Consider the following 11,702-nt stretch of genomic DNA (forward strand, 5'->3'; position numbering starts at 1 on the left):
ATGAGCCCAATGTGATTGATATAAGAGGGCATGAACATTACCAGCCCTGACATATGGTTAGCAGGGAAACCTAGAACAATTGAACCATGGTGTGTCACACTTAACAAAAAAAAAAAAAAAGCTGATGCACTGAGTATTTCTGCATCCAACGCAGACACACACACACACACACACACACACACTGACAAATACACGCGCACACATGCACACGCACACACAGCAAGACACTGATTTGACCCATATGCGCCATACACAGGTAGCACATAAATAACGGTGTAACTGAAACAGAAGATTTGTATTTCTTTCACTGCGTTTCCATCCGTGGGAAAGTGCTCCTAAATCAATCCTGCTGTAAAGACAAGTGTGTAGGACAAGCTGGGGTCCACTAAATGCCGCCACCCACTCCTTTCCTTGCACACAAAGCCTGTGCGTAATTCCAAAAAAAAAAAAAAAAAAAAAAAAAAAAAAAAAAAGCCATCCATCTCTTCCCCTAGCAACACTGTCCTTCTTCACCACGCGGTCTGATCTGCTCACAATCCTACACCAAAAAACGAAAATACATGTCTTTGTGTAAATGCATTCACAATTCAGAGATAAAAGCCAGGTGGAGAAGCTGCTTCGCCCTACTCACCGTTGGCGCATTGTCGCCTCCTCAGAAAGGAAATGGTGGCATCTTGTGTAGCTGGGTTCTTATTTATCTTTTAAAACATCCCTCCAGCGACAGCTCGGCTACAACTGCGAGCAGAAACTGGTTCTAATCTGAGTGGCCAGTGTTTCTCGCCGCTTCCTGGCTGCATTTGATCCGGGGGAGAGTTAGAAGCCTTAAATGTGTTGTGAGGGCACCGAGCTGTCAGACCTTTTGGCGAGTAAGATTGATCGCGCGCAGGCTTCCAGGACTCTTTGTTTGGTATATAAGCAACAAACTGAGAGAGGCCTACCACTTCTCCTCTTCCTCTCTCTTACTCACCAAGCCATATTTTTTTTTCTTTGAATGAAAATCCAACATGTACTGCTTGACGAAAAACATCCCAAATGTGGCTTTTACAGATTATTCTGGAAGGGCTATAAAACCAAACACTGCAGGGAAGCGCCATTCAATAACAATTCCATTTACATAATATCGCTGCAAATGGATTCATTGTGAATGGTCGATGGTGTTTGCTTCATTGCAATGTCAGGTAGAATTGATACTGGAAATACAGTGAGATGCCTTCCTTTGCATTGCAGCTGCTGTCCTCCCAGTAAACCCTGCTCTAACCTTGTGGTTTCCCACTCTTAACATGGACATTCTAAATATTATGACAATATATAAAATATAGTAACAACTGTGGCAGCTTTTGGTTATTGAAAAATGTGACTATAACCAATCACAAAGGAAAGAAAGGGCTCCTGTGTGTTTAACCTGACGTTTATGGGTTTGTGCACGCACATGAACGCGCATGACCTCGTTTTAAAATCGACCTTTTGTGGAATAAACGAAAAACCTTTGTGCTTTAAAATCATATCTATAAATGCTACATAAATGGCCTATATTACAGCAATGTCTGCGAGTGCGCATGCATGCATGCATACATGCGTGCATATCTTTTTACAAGCTCCTGGACCTGAACTGTAAATTTTACAACAGCTGTTATTGGAAGAAATGGTCGTAACGTGTCATATCCGTCAGTATTAACTTAATGGATGGGCTTTTTATTGCAACACATGTCAATGGATGCACTGCATATTTCATTATTATGCATCTTTGAAGAATCACATCTACTCTGGAGTCCACACTCACTGAGCAGACTGGATTGTTGGGGTTTGTTTCTGTCGAGAAGTCTCAATATCAGTTTTTGGGTATGTTTTTTTTCACCTCAGGAGCCTGACTCTCGCCTATATGAATAGCTACTGGCGTGAAGTGTGTGTGTGTGTGTGTGTGTGTGTGTGTGTGTGTGTGTGTGTGTGTGTGTGTGTGTGTGTGTGTGTGTGTGTGTGTGTGTGTGGTGGGGGGCGTTCTCGACTGACATCCTCAAACAATACGAGAAAGAGGAGTGCACGAATCCGCGCACCCTAGGCTGGGCTCCTTCCCTGTAATAGTGAGCGTCAGCCATTCTTAAAAAACACATTTTGTAGCTTAGTGGACTGGACTGGAGGGGCGAGAGGAGGATAAACTGAGCGGACAAAGATGTAAATAAAAACAGTCGTCCCCCAGCTGAGCGAGGCGTTCTTCATCAGAGTTTTTGGATCAATCAGGCAGACAGTGGCTCCTTTTGATTAAACCCCAAATTGTCATTGGGCAGAGGTAATCATGTGACAGGCAATTCGGTCCAATTTCAACCTTGTCTCCATGAATTCAATAGTTTAATAGTAGCTCGGTCCCCATACGGCCGTAATCAGTGATATAGAAAAAAACACCACCAGGAGATTTTTTTTAATGATTTTTTCTTTCTCGTCCTCACTGAGCCGCAACATTTATAAAAATACGCGTGCAAACTTTCCTCGGCTCTCAGGGAGCGGAGATGAATTACGAATTCGAGCGAGAGAGCGGTTTTATCAATAGTCAGCCGTCGCTTGCTGAGTGCCTGACATCTTTCCCCCCTGTCGCTGATTCATTTCAAAGTTCATCAATCAAGAGCTCGACGCTTTCACGCCCGACACTGATTCCTCCTCCCTTTGAGCAGACCATTCCCAGCCTGAATCCGGGCAGCCATCCGCGGCACGGCCGGCCCAGACACAGCCCCGACGGATGCAGCCCGCTGCCCACCGCCTCCTTACCCCCGGAGTACCCCTGGATGCGGGAGAAGAAAGCCTCCAAGAGGAACCACCTGCCGACCTCCACCGCAACCACCATCTCCAATGGACCCGTGTGCTTTTCTCCAAAAGGTGGGTGATTTTAAAACACTTACTGCGGAAGTGTTTGCTATCTGTTGCTAAACTGGAGCTCAGGCCTTTCCTTAAAAAAACAAATAGGATAGAGACGTTTTATTCTGAAAGATTTATGGCTATTGCTTTGCTGTGATTGTGTATGAAGCAAAAAAAAAAAAAGTTTGGGTAAAGTTTGGTGATGTAAGATGATTTATTCCCCTAGCCGTAGCAGAGTTTTGATGTGTGACAGTAATGAAGAGTGATGGAGTGCCGTTGCCGAGGAGGGCAGCAGGAGCATTCATTAGTATCCCACACCAGCCTGGACCTCACTGCTTTTATAGTGCACTGTGTTTGCTTCACGCTCACGCTGCATGTTATTTTATGTGTTAAACAATCTGATGATATGCTGTAATGATTTCTGGATAAAAGGTGCACAGGCTATAAGCTTGGGTCAGTAGCTCCAGCGGCCATTTTGCTGCAGCGTGTTGTGAGCCACTCTCTAGTGGTTTGTGAGAGCCATAATGTTTGATTCACGGGCAGCGGGGTTATGTAACTGTTGTGTCCTGCGTTTTTAATCCCAGTGCTACCGTGATGCTTATTTTCCAGGCTCGCCTGAGATTGTGGAGAGCGGCGGAGGAGGAGGAGGAGGAGGGGGCTCCCGTCGGCTGAGGACAGCGTACACCAACACACAGCTGCTGGAGCTGGAGAAGGAGTTCCACTTCAACAAGTATCTGTGCCGGCCGAGGAGGGTGGAAATAGCGGCCCTGCTGGACCTGACCGAGAGGCAGGTGAAAGTCTGGTTCCAGAACCGGCGCATGAAGCACAAGCGGCAGACCCAGAGCAAGGAGAACCACAACGGGGAGGGGAAAGGGCCGGGCGCCGAGGACGGCATCCAGAGCGACGAGGAGGACGAGGCCCCCCTGTACGAGCGGAGCGGGGCCCTGCTGGAGAGAGATACCTGCTCCTTTCAGAACAACTCTCTAAGCTCCACTCAGCAGCTCCACAATAGCGAGTCCATGAGCTTTGCTGCTGCGCCGCTGAACAGCAATGACAAAAATCTGAAACATTTTCCCAACCCGTCACCCACTGTTCCCGGCTGCATGTCAACAATGGGCCCAGGCTCGGCATCTGGCCCGGACAATGGCGACAGTCCCCCGGCCCTGGATGTTTCTATACACGATTTTCAACCTTTCTCCTCGGATTCCTGCCTACAGCTCTCCGATGCAGCCTCGCCGAGCTTGTCAGAGTCTCTGGACAGCCCCGTGGACATTTCTACGGACAGTTTCTATTTTTTCTCGGAGTCTCTAACTACAATCGACCTACAGCATCTGAACTATTAACTGAAATCAATCACAGTACCTTTCTTTTTTCCCCTTCTCTCGGGACAATTAATATCAGGCTACGATGGTTTTAACTCTGATGTTATTTGTATATTCGGCACATTTATTCTGTTGATATTTGACTTGACGATTAATTCAAGGTAAGGATGAAATGAAATCACTGAAATAGCTCTACTCTAAACGTGACTTGTAATTACCATAACAAATTGATCTCTTGGAATGGAAATTATGAGTGTATGTGAATAATTATACAATATTAGGCCTATGGAACCTGGTCGTTTTATTTTTGTATAGCTTCCAATGTCTTGGATATTTTTGTTAGAATACAATTAACTTCCTACAATCCTTTCTTTCTGGTGTTTTGAGTCGTTTCTTTTTCTATTTACTGACTGGGTATTTGTGCTTGAATTATTCACGTAGAAAATATGCAAAATAAAGAAAGTAGGGCATAAAAAATAGACGCATTATGCAAATGAAACAACAGGTTGGCGATGGATATAAATAGTCCGCGTTGAGCTGTGAAGGCAAACACATGATTGAACTTTTATTGTAGTATTTAATTTCAGCATAATGCAGATAGTTTCAAATAGTTAAGTAAAATATAAGGCGTCTGTCTTTTTATAGAACTAATTAAAATGCAGTTTTTTAATTTAAAACTTTGTTGATAACTTTTTCAATGTAGGAAATTACTTTTAAACATCTGCAAATTAGCAGTGTGTTAACTAATAATTGGTGCAAAATAGCAGCGTTTGTTTTGCTGATTTTCTTTTAGATTTACACAGACATGCTGGCAATATTTCATGCTGTCCACAGAAAGCCTAATGCAGATTATTTTTATTTTCACCTTCAGACTTCATACTGTGGAGAGTAAAAGCAAACACGCCAGCAACGGATCTTAGCATGACAGGGCTCTTAACATTGTGAGCATGTTGCAGGCAAATACCCGAACCATGTTTGCCTTCAGGAGCTCATAAATCACTCCGTGGCATGAATGAGACGGACATTAAGGAGACCAATTGTGGCGTAATGTGCACAAATAAAACCCCACTTACATTTTCATACGGAACTCCCCAATTCCTGTGCTAAAAGGGGGCTGAGTCTCTGCATGCGTTTGGTAATAATTCATTTTTATAGCTTGTTTAAACACGGCTCTGGCTCGGGGACAGCGGCAGCATGCAGCAGTAGCAGGCTGCTCAGGGTTATGAGGCTGCACTCTTTCCCCGTGTGTTAAAAGTAGCCCAAACTCAAAACAGACTCCTTCTGGACTAGATGTAATTTATCAGGCATAAATTTACTAAGAATAGCAGCGCAGAGAGGACCATTATGCAATATCTGGCTTACTTTATCAGCAGAGTTTCTGCTTTTGGGGGGATTTTACAACATTATTGGAGCAGTTCTGTTCTGAAGTGTTGCAGTTCAATATAGGGATTATGACTGGTCTTGCTCTATTGTATTGCACTTGGGTTGACTTATAGGAATCAGTTATTAGCTCATGCACAGATTGACTCAATAGGTTATTCCACTTTAACAGCCCTGTGTATGAAACAAGCAAAAACAACCACCGGTTGCGACGCCGGCCTGCAATGATCGATTCACAAACTCATCTACATGTGCGAAATTCATAAACTCGAGCGTTCAGCGGCGGGTTATCGAACAATCTGGAAGCCATAAGAAGCCAATCGACTGGCTGAATATTAGCCTACTGGGTAACTGGTGTGTGTGTGTGTCAATGTGAGTGTGTGTTTAGGGAGGGGGGTATGTGGGGGTGCAGATCCTCTACACTCCTGCACTCAAGCGACCAATGACTAACCACAGGGCCAGTATAACCAAATCATTCCGAGACAGCGCGCCTTTTCTGCGCACATGTGTTTCACACAAAGAGCCAAGAAAGCTCCAAGGCCTGGCTGAAGTTTCCACATGCAGGCAGACAAGGCAGGATCCACTGCGCCCACTCTCTACTGTTGCAGAGGCAGCTGGGAAGACAGAGAGGAGAGAGGAGGGGCGGGGGGACGTATTGACCCCACTGCGCTTTTTTTTTCTCACTTGTGGAAGTTTGCATCAGCTCCTCACTTTTTTTTTCGAGCTTGATTAAAACAGCTGCAAACTTTTAGGATCACGTGTGTAAGGATGGCCATGTCTATTTTCATTAGGCTACTTAAATTTAATAGAGGAGGGAATCATCAGAGGCCCCAGGATACCATATTATCAAAAGACTTAAGTCATGATACACTATTTTGTGCGATACAATATGCTGAGTGTTCGATACTATGCTGTATGGTCTTACCACCCATTCACCCCTAATATTTAATCGCATTTACTTGTAAATCTTAAAGCAGCAGTGGGTCAAGTATTCAGATCATTTACTTAAGTAAAAGTAGCAGCACCACACTGTAACACTCCATGACAAGGACAAGCCATATCTGAAATTTTACTGAAGTTGAAGTTATTAGTAGGGGGGATATTGATACAGTAAGGTATCATGACATTTTGCTGGCACTATCATATGGATACAAACTGCCAAGTTTTTTTTTTTAATTATATAAATCATTAATATTGCAACACAAATTAAACCTTTAGTAGCCTACTAAAATAAAGTCAATTGCTTTATAAAAACTGATGCTGACAAAGTTTCTTTGGTGACATAATTTGCAGTTGAACGTAGTAAATTGCAATATGTTAATGCAATTCTCAGAATATTGAAAAAAAAAACCTTCATATATCACAATAATATTGTATCGTGACTTCAGTATCATGATACTATCGTGTTCTTGCCAGGTGATTCCCACCCTTTAGAGAAGTACATAACGGCACAATCCCCCCAATAAGTGTTATATTGTTATATCACATATCAGTTTATTAGATCTTTAATTTATTATTCCCGATAACATGTAAGCAGGTGGAGGTGGTGGTAAAGCTAACCTCTTAACATACAGATGGTTGGTTTATTTTTATTTTTTTATTTTTTTTTTTTTACAGTGTATCATTTCATTAACTTATCACTAGTTGTTTGTGTACAATCTAAATCTGAAGAGTAATCATATGCAGTTCTGGGGAGTAAAGGTAATTGTATTCAGTTACAGTTACTAAGAAAAAATGTAATCAAATTACAGTTACTAATCAAAATTTTGGTGATTACAAAGGGGTTACATCTGAATATATTCTTTTCGGTAAAAAGTTCATATGCATCTTTATACCTTGCGGCAATGCCTTCTTTTGGCAGAGCCTATTTCTGGACATGTTTCAGCTTTGCCCAGTTTAAAGAATTTGTTAGAGAAGTAATCAAATGTAATTAGTTACATTACTTTGATGAAGTAATTGAAATAGTTATATTATGTATTACATTTTAACAGGGTAACTGGTAATCTGTGATCTATTACATACAAAAGTAACCTTTCCAACACTGACCAAAAGTACATCTAAGTAAAGTAGCCTACAAGTAATTCAAAACTATACTGAGTTACTTTCCACCACTGCCTCAAATTGTACTTAGTTACTTTCCACCACTGCCTCAAAGTGTACTTAGTTACTTTCCACCACCACCTCAGTTTGTACTTATACTTTCCACCACTGCCTCAAATTGTACTTAATTACTTGCTGCCACTGCCTCTATCTATCTATCTATCTATCTATCTATCTATCTATCTATCTATCTATCTATCTATCTATCGTCACCATACATATCCACACTCATATACACATTTTTTAAACACATTGATAAGTATTTTGGGTGTTTGACCACCTATGGCCAGTGGGGGCGCTCATCCCACCATGTGATCCTCTCTTCCTCCCCTCCCCTTTCTTTTCCTTCCTCAGTGAGAGGTTGGTTGGCTCTGCACTCTGCTGTCGCTCCACCGCAGCTCTCCCACGCACACTCTCCCCCTGCTCTGCCTTTTCTTCCAGCGCAGCTTTTCGTGGCCATTAATTTCAAGCAATAAAGCAACAGCTTTATTTGATGAACTTAACAGGATAATCAGCCCACAGTCGCACCTCGGGCTATATAGGCGCATTAGCTCCACGACGGGCCTCGCATTATCAGATCATTTGATCACTATACATGCATAATGAATACATGTGGGAGTGAAATCAGAGCAGATAGCAGACCCCGTGACCCCGGGAGAGAAAAAATTAATACTACATCATCTTAATGTTTAATAGGTTTTCTTGTCGTTACATCACCTGTGACCTCCAAGCAAGTGCTGAAAAGCAGCCAAACATCTCTAATGTGACCTTGCTGGGGAACAAAGTTATTAAGCTCTCTTTGACCAAACTGGAGTACTTTTTGCTTGTGTCAGGAGTGAAGCCTTCCTGCCTCTCCCTCACTGTCACACTGTGAAAATATTTGCTGAGCAAATCCCTCACAGTGTTAAAGCGTGAAACACTTCGCATTGGAATGGGACACTGATAGCCCACATAGCCTGTGGCAGTGGCACACATGCACTGAGCTATCCATCCATCCAGGAGAGAATGACACCATTATACATATGACATCACGGCTGTTACGCGCGGGCGGATACAGACACGCACGGAGGGCACATGCACAAACCGCCTGCGAGCATGTACGCACCAACACACACACACACACACACACACACACACACACACACACCTATTCTCCTCTCTATTCCAAAAATACCGTACCTGAGGTCAGGGTGCTAGGTCGTCCACGTGGAGAGGTTGCAGGGGGTGAAACGTTAATCTTTCCCCGGGCGGGAGAGCGCACAGCAAGGGTTAGAAGACGCCGTATTTGCCGTTCCCCGCTCTTCATGCGACCCCGGAGCTGTCCACCGCCGTCTGCCTCCCAGCTCATTGTTTGCTCGGCCAATACATTAGTGGCGACGCGCGTCACCTTGATCGACGAGCGCCTGGAATTTAAATAGCCACTCAAACACCAATCTGTCACCGGCTAAGGGGATAAGGACAAGTACCTCACTGGCTGACCCGGGCCCACGTGATAACACCCGTTCATTGATATCGGCCCGTGCGCCCCCCTCCCTCCTCTGATAAGGACAGAGTATAGGTAAAGGTTGGCACGGTCACTCGGGGTAAGAGGGGAGAGAGGACTAGATCAGAGGGTGTCTGTAAAGCGGACGGTCCCTCGGCCCAGGCAGAACAATGCTACAATGAGCAGCTTCTTAGACTACTCAGTGATGAGCGGTGAAGGAGGCTCATGCTCTGTCAGGGCTTTCCACTCGGACCACGGGATTACAACTTTCCAGTCCTGCGCGGTTACCGTCAACAACTGCGGGACGGATGACCGCTTCATGGGGAGCAGGGCTTCTCCGGACGGCGTCCCTCACCAGCCGGGGTCATACCAATCTCCTGCTAGCTCTCTGGGTCTCGCCTATGGGGCCCATCCGGCCTGCAGCTCCAGCTATGGACCCCAAAGTTTCTGTGCTACGTATAACCATTACGCCCTCAACCAGGAAGTAGACTCCACAGCGGGATTCCCCCAGTGCGGCCCACTGATGTACTCGGGTAACATTTCCTCCTCCATGGTCTCTCAGCATCGCCAAGGTTACAGTGCCGCCCCCCTGGGTCAACTGCAGTATGCCCATGCTGCCTATGGCGGCGGGCACGAGCAAGCAGCCCCTTTTCCAGGGTGCTCAAACCCGCTGTCACCACTGCATGCAGCTCACCTGGAGGCTTGCTGTTCACCTCTGTCTGAGGGCGCATCTTCTGCACAGACTTTCGACTGGATGAAGGTCAAGAGGAACCCACCGAAAACAGGTGGGTACCATGTGTCATGTCTGTAAACAACACAGGTTTATAAGTGATCCAAAGTCTCTGCATTCAAGCGATACAATGTTGTGAGATATTTTTGTGTGGGACAAACATGAATATAAGCACGTTTAGAGCCAAGCTATTGAGTTAAAATTGTATACCTTTTATTTGACACTTCCTATCTGACTGTGCCACCTTTATAATTTGTAATGCTGTCTTAAAGGAAAGGACAGAGGGCTGGGAATGCCTCTCATTGTATAATGAAGTATTTTAATGTACTATACTGTAGCAGATGCTATATTTTAGTGTTCTATTATACCAAGCATATGAACACATGTATCACAGCATATTTCAAAGTAGCTGACATTAAATAACTGCTGCCTAAAAAGTTGCTTCTGCTGCGTAAAAGTTGCTTCTCAATGCGTAAAAGTTGTTTCTGGGCACAAGCAGTAACTCATGTGTTGAGAGCAGAGAACATGTAGTGTAACTCTCCAAGTTCACAGTGATTTGTTTCTTCGTCTGCAGGCAGGTCTGGGGAGTACGGTTATGGGGGTCAGCCGAACACGGTCCGGACCAACTTCACCACCAAGCAGCTGACAGAGCTGGAAAAGGAGTTCCACTTCAACAAGTACCTGACCCGTGCTCGGCGCGTTGAGATCGCGGCCGCGCTTCAGCTGAATGAGACTCAGGTGAAAATCTGGTTCCAGAACCGGAGGATGAAGCAGAAGAAGAGGGAGAAAGAAGGGCTGCTGCCGACCAAAGCTCCATCCTCGGACCCGGGGGAGAGCGCACAAGAGAAAATGGACGATGCAGCATCAGAGAAGTCTATCTCAGCTCCCTCTACTCCGTCTCCCACATCCTCCACGGTGTCTGATCCTTACTCCTCCAACTAAGAACCAACTGCCTCCTTACCTCTTTGGGCCATAGGCGGCCTGTATATATCAAAGCTCATACCCAGTGTACCAAAGACAAAGTCCTGGTTGATGGATGACAAACGTGGACATTTAGGATGAATTAATGCACTATTTGGGACATGAACAATAATATGGACCACCTGAGTTATAGATTTGTTTTATATTGTGTATTGTGTTCAGAAGAACGATAACATTGTTGTACAAACAACTGTAGGCCAGTGGTTTAAAATATCTCCACTTTCTTTTGAAATTCTGACGTTAAATACGCGCCACGCCACGACTCTGATGGCGCAAAAGATATCTAGATACCTTCCTTACACCTGCTTCTGACCAGTGCTGCTGAATTTGCCAATGTTAAGTCACACAGCTGCACACAAAACAAAACAAATACAAACAAATACCTCAAATGTGCCAAAGTTGTGCGTAATGGCCACGGCCAGGATGATTGCACTGGATGTCGTCAATTAGGCATCACACAATCAACGAGATGACCTCGTTTATTAGTCATTACAGAGTGCATTGTTATATTACCTCCTTAATCACTGTCACCTCTGTGTTTAAGGCCTGTGTGTTTGTGTGTCGCGACCGTCTGAATGTCTATTGTGTGAGATTTGCATGATGCGTAATGCTTTCATGTATTATTAGCGGGGCGCTGAGTTTTATCAGTTGGGGAACAGGTCGTGTGAGGCCACGTATGTTCCAGGCTTTTCTCTGTTATCTATATAATCCAGTGGAGCACATACAAAATGTTTTGTCCAGAGAGACGTTTACGGGTCAATCATGTGTATTAAAGTGCGTTTACCTCTACAAACCATTCATCTGTGTCATTGCTGAGGGGGAATCTTGGGAAAGACAGAATTTAAGAGACTTTTTGAGGATT

At 44.5% G+C, this 11,702-nt stretch overlaps 2 protein-coding genes across 2 annotated transcripts; both read left to right on the forward strand.

Moving 5' to 3' along the window:
• The first annotated feature begins 2,013 nt into the window (after positions 1-2,013).
• On the forward strand, positions 2,014-4,525 carry LOC125905214 (homeobox protein Hox-A2a). Its single transcript, XM_049603103.1, has 2 exons — positions 2,014-2,865; positions 3,454-4,525. Exons 1-2 carry the CDS (start codon positions 2,502-2,504, stop codon positions 4,185-4,187), a joined length of 1,098 nt encoding a protein of 365 aa, XP_049459060.1. The 5' UTR covers positions 2,014-2,501; the 3' UTR covers positions 4,188-4,525.
• Positions 4,526-8,754: 4,229 nt separating this feature from the next.
• hoxa1a (homeobox A1a) lies at positions 8,755-11,700 on the forward strand. Its single transcript, XM_049603104.1, has 2 exons — positions 8,755-9,914; positions 10,434-11,700. The coding sequence occupies exons 1-2, from the start codon at positions 9,308-9,310 to the stop codon at positions 10,799-10,801; spliced, it is 975 nt and encodes a 324-aa protein (XP_049459061.1). The 5' UTR covers positions 8,755-9,307; the 3' UTR covers positions 10,802-11,700.
• Positions 11,701-11,702: the final 2 nt, after the last annotated feature.

The sequence above is a fragment of the Epinephelus fuscoguttatus genome, linkage group LG17, assembly GCF_011397635.1.
Source record: "Epinephelus fuscoguttatus linkage group LG17, E.fuscoguttatus.final_Chr_v1".
Lineage (NCBI taxonomy): Eukaryota > Metazoa > Chordata > Actinopteri > Perciformes > Serranidae > Epinephelus > Epinephelus fuscoguttatus.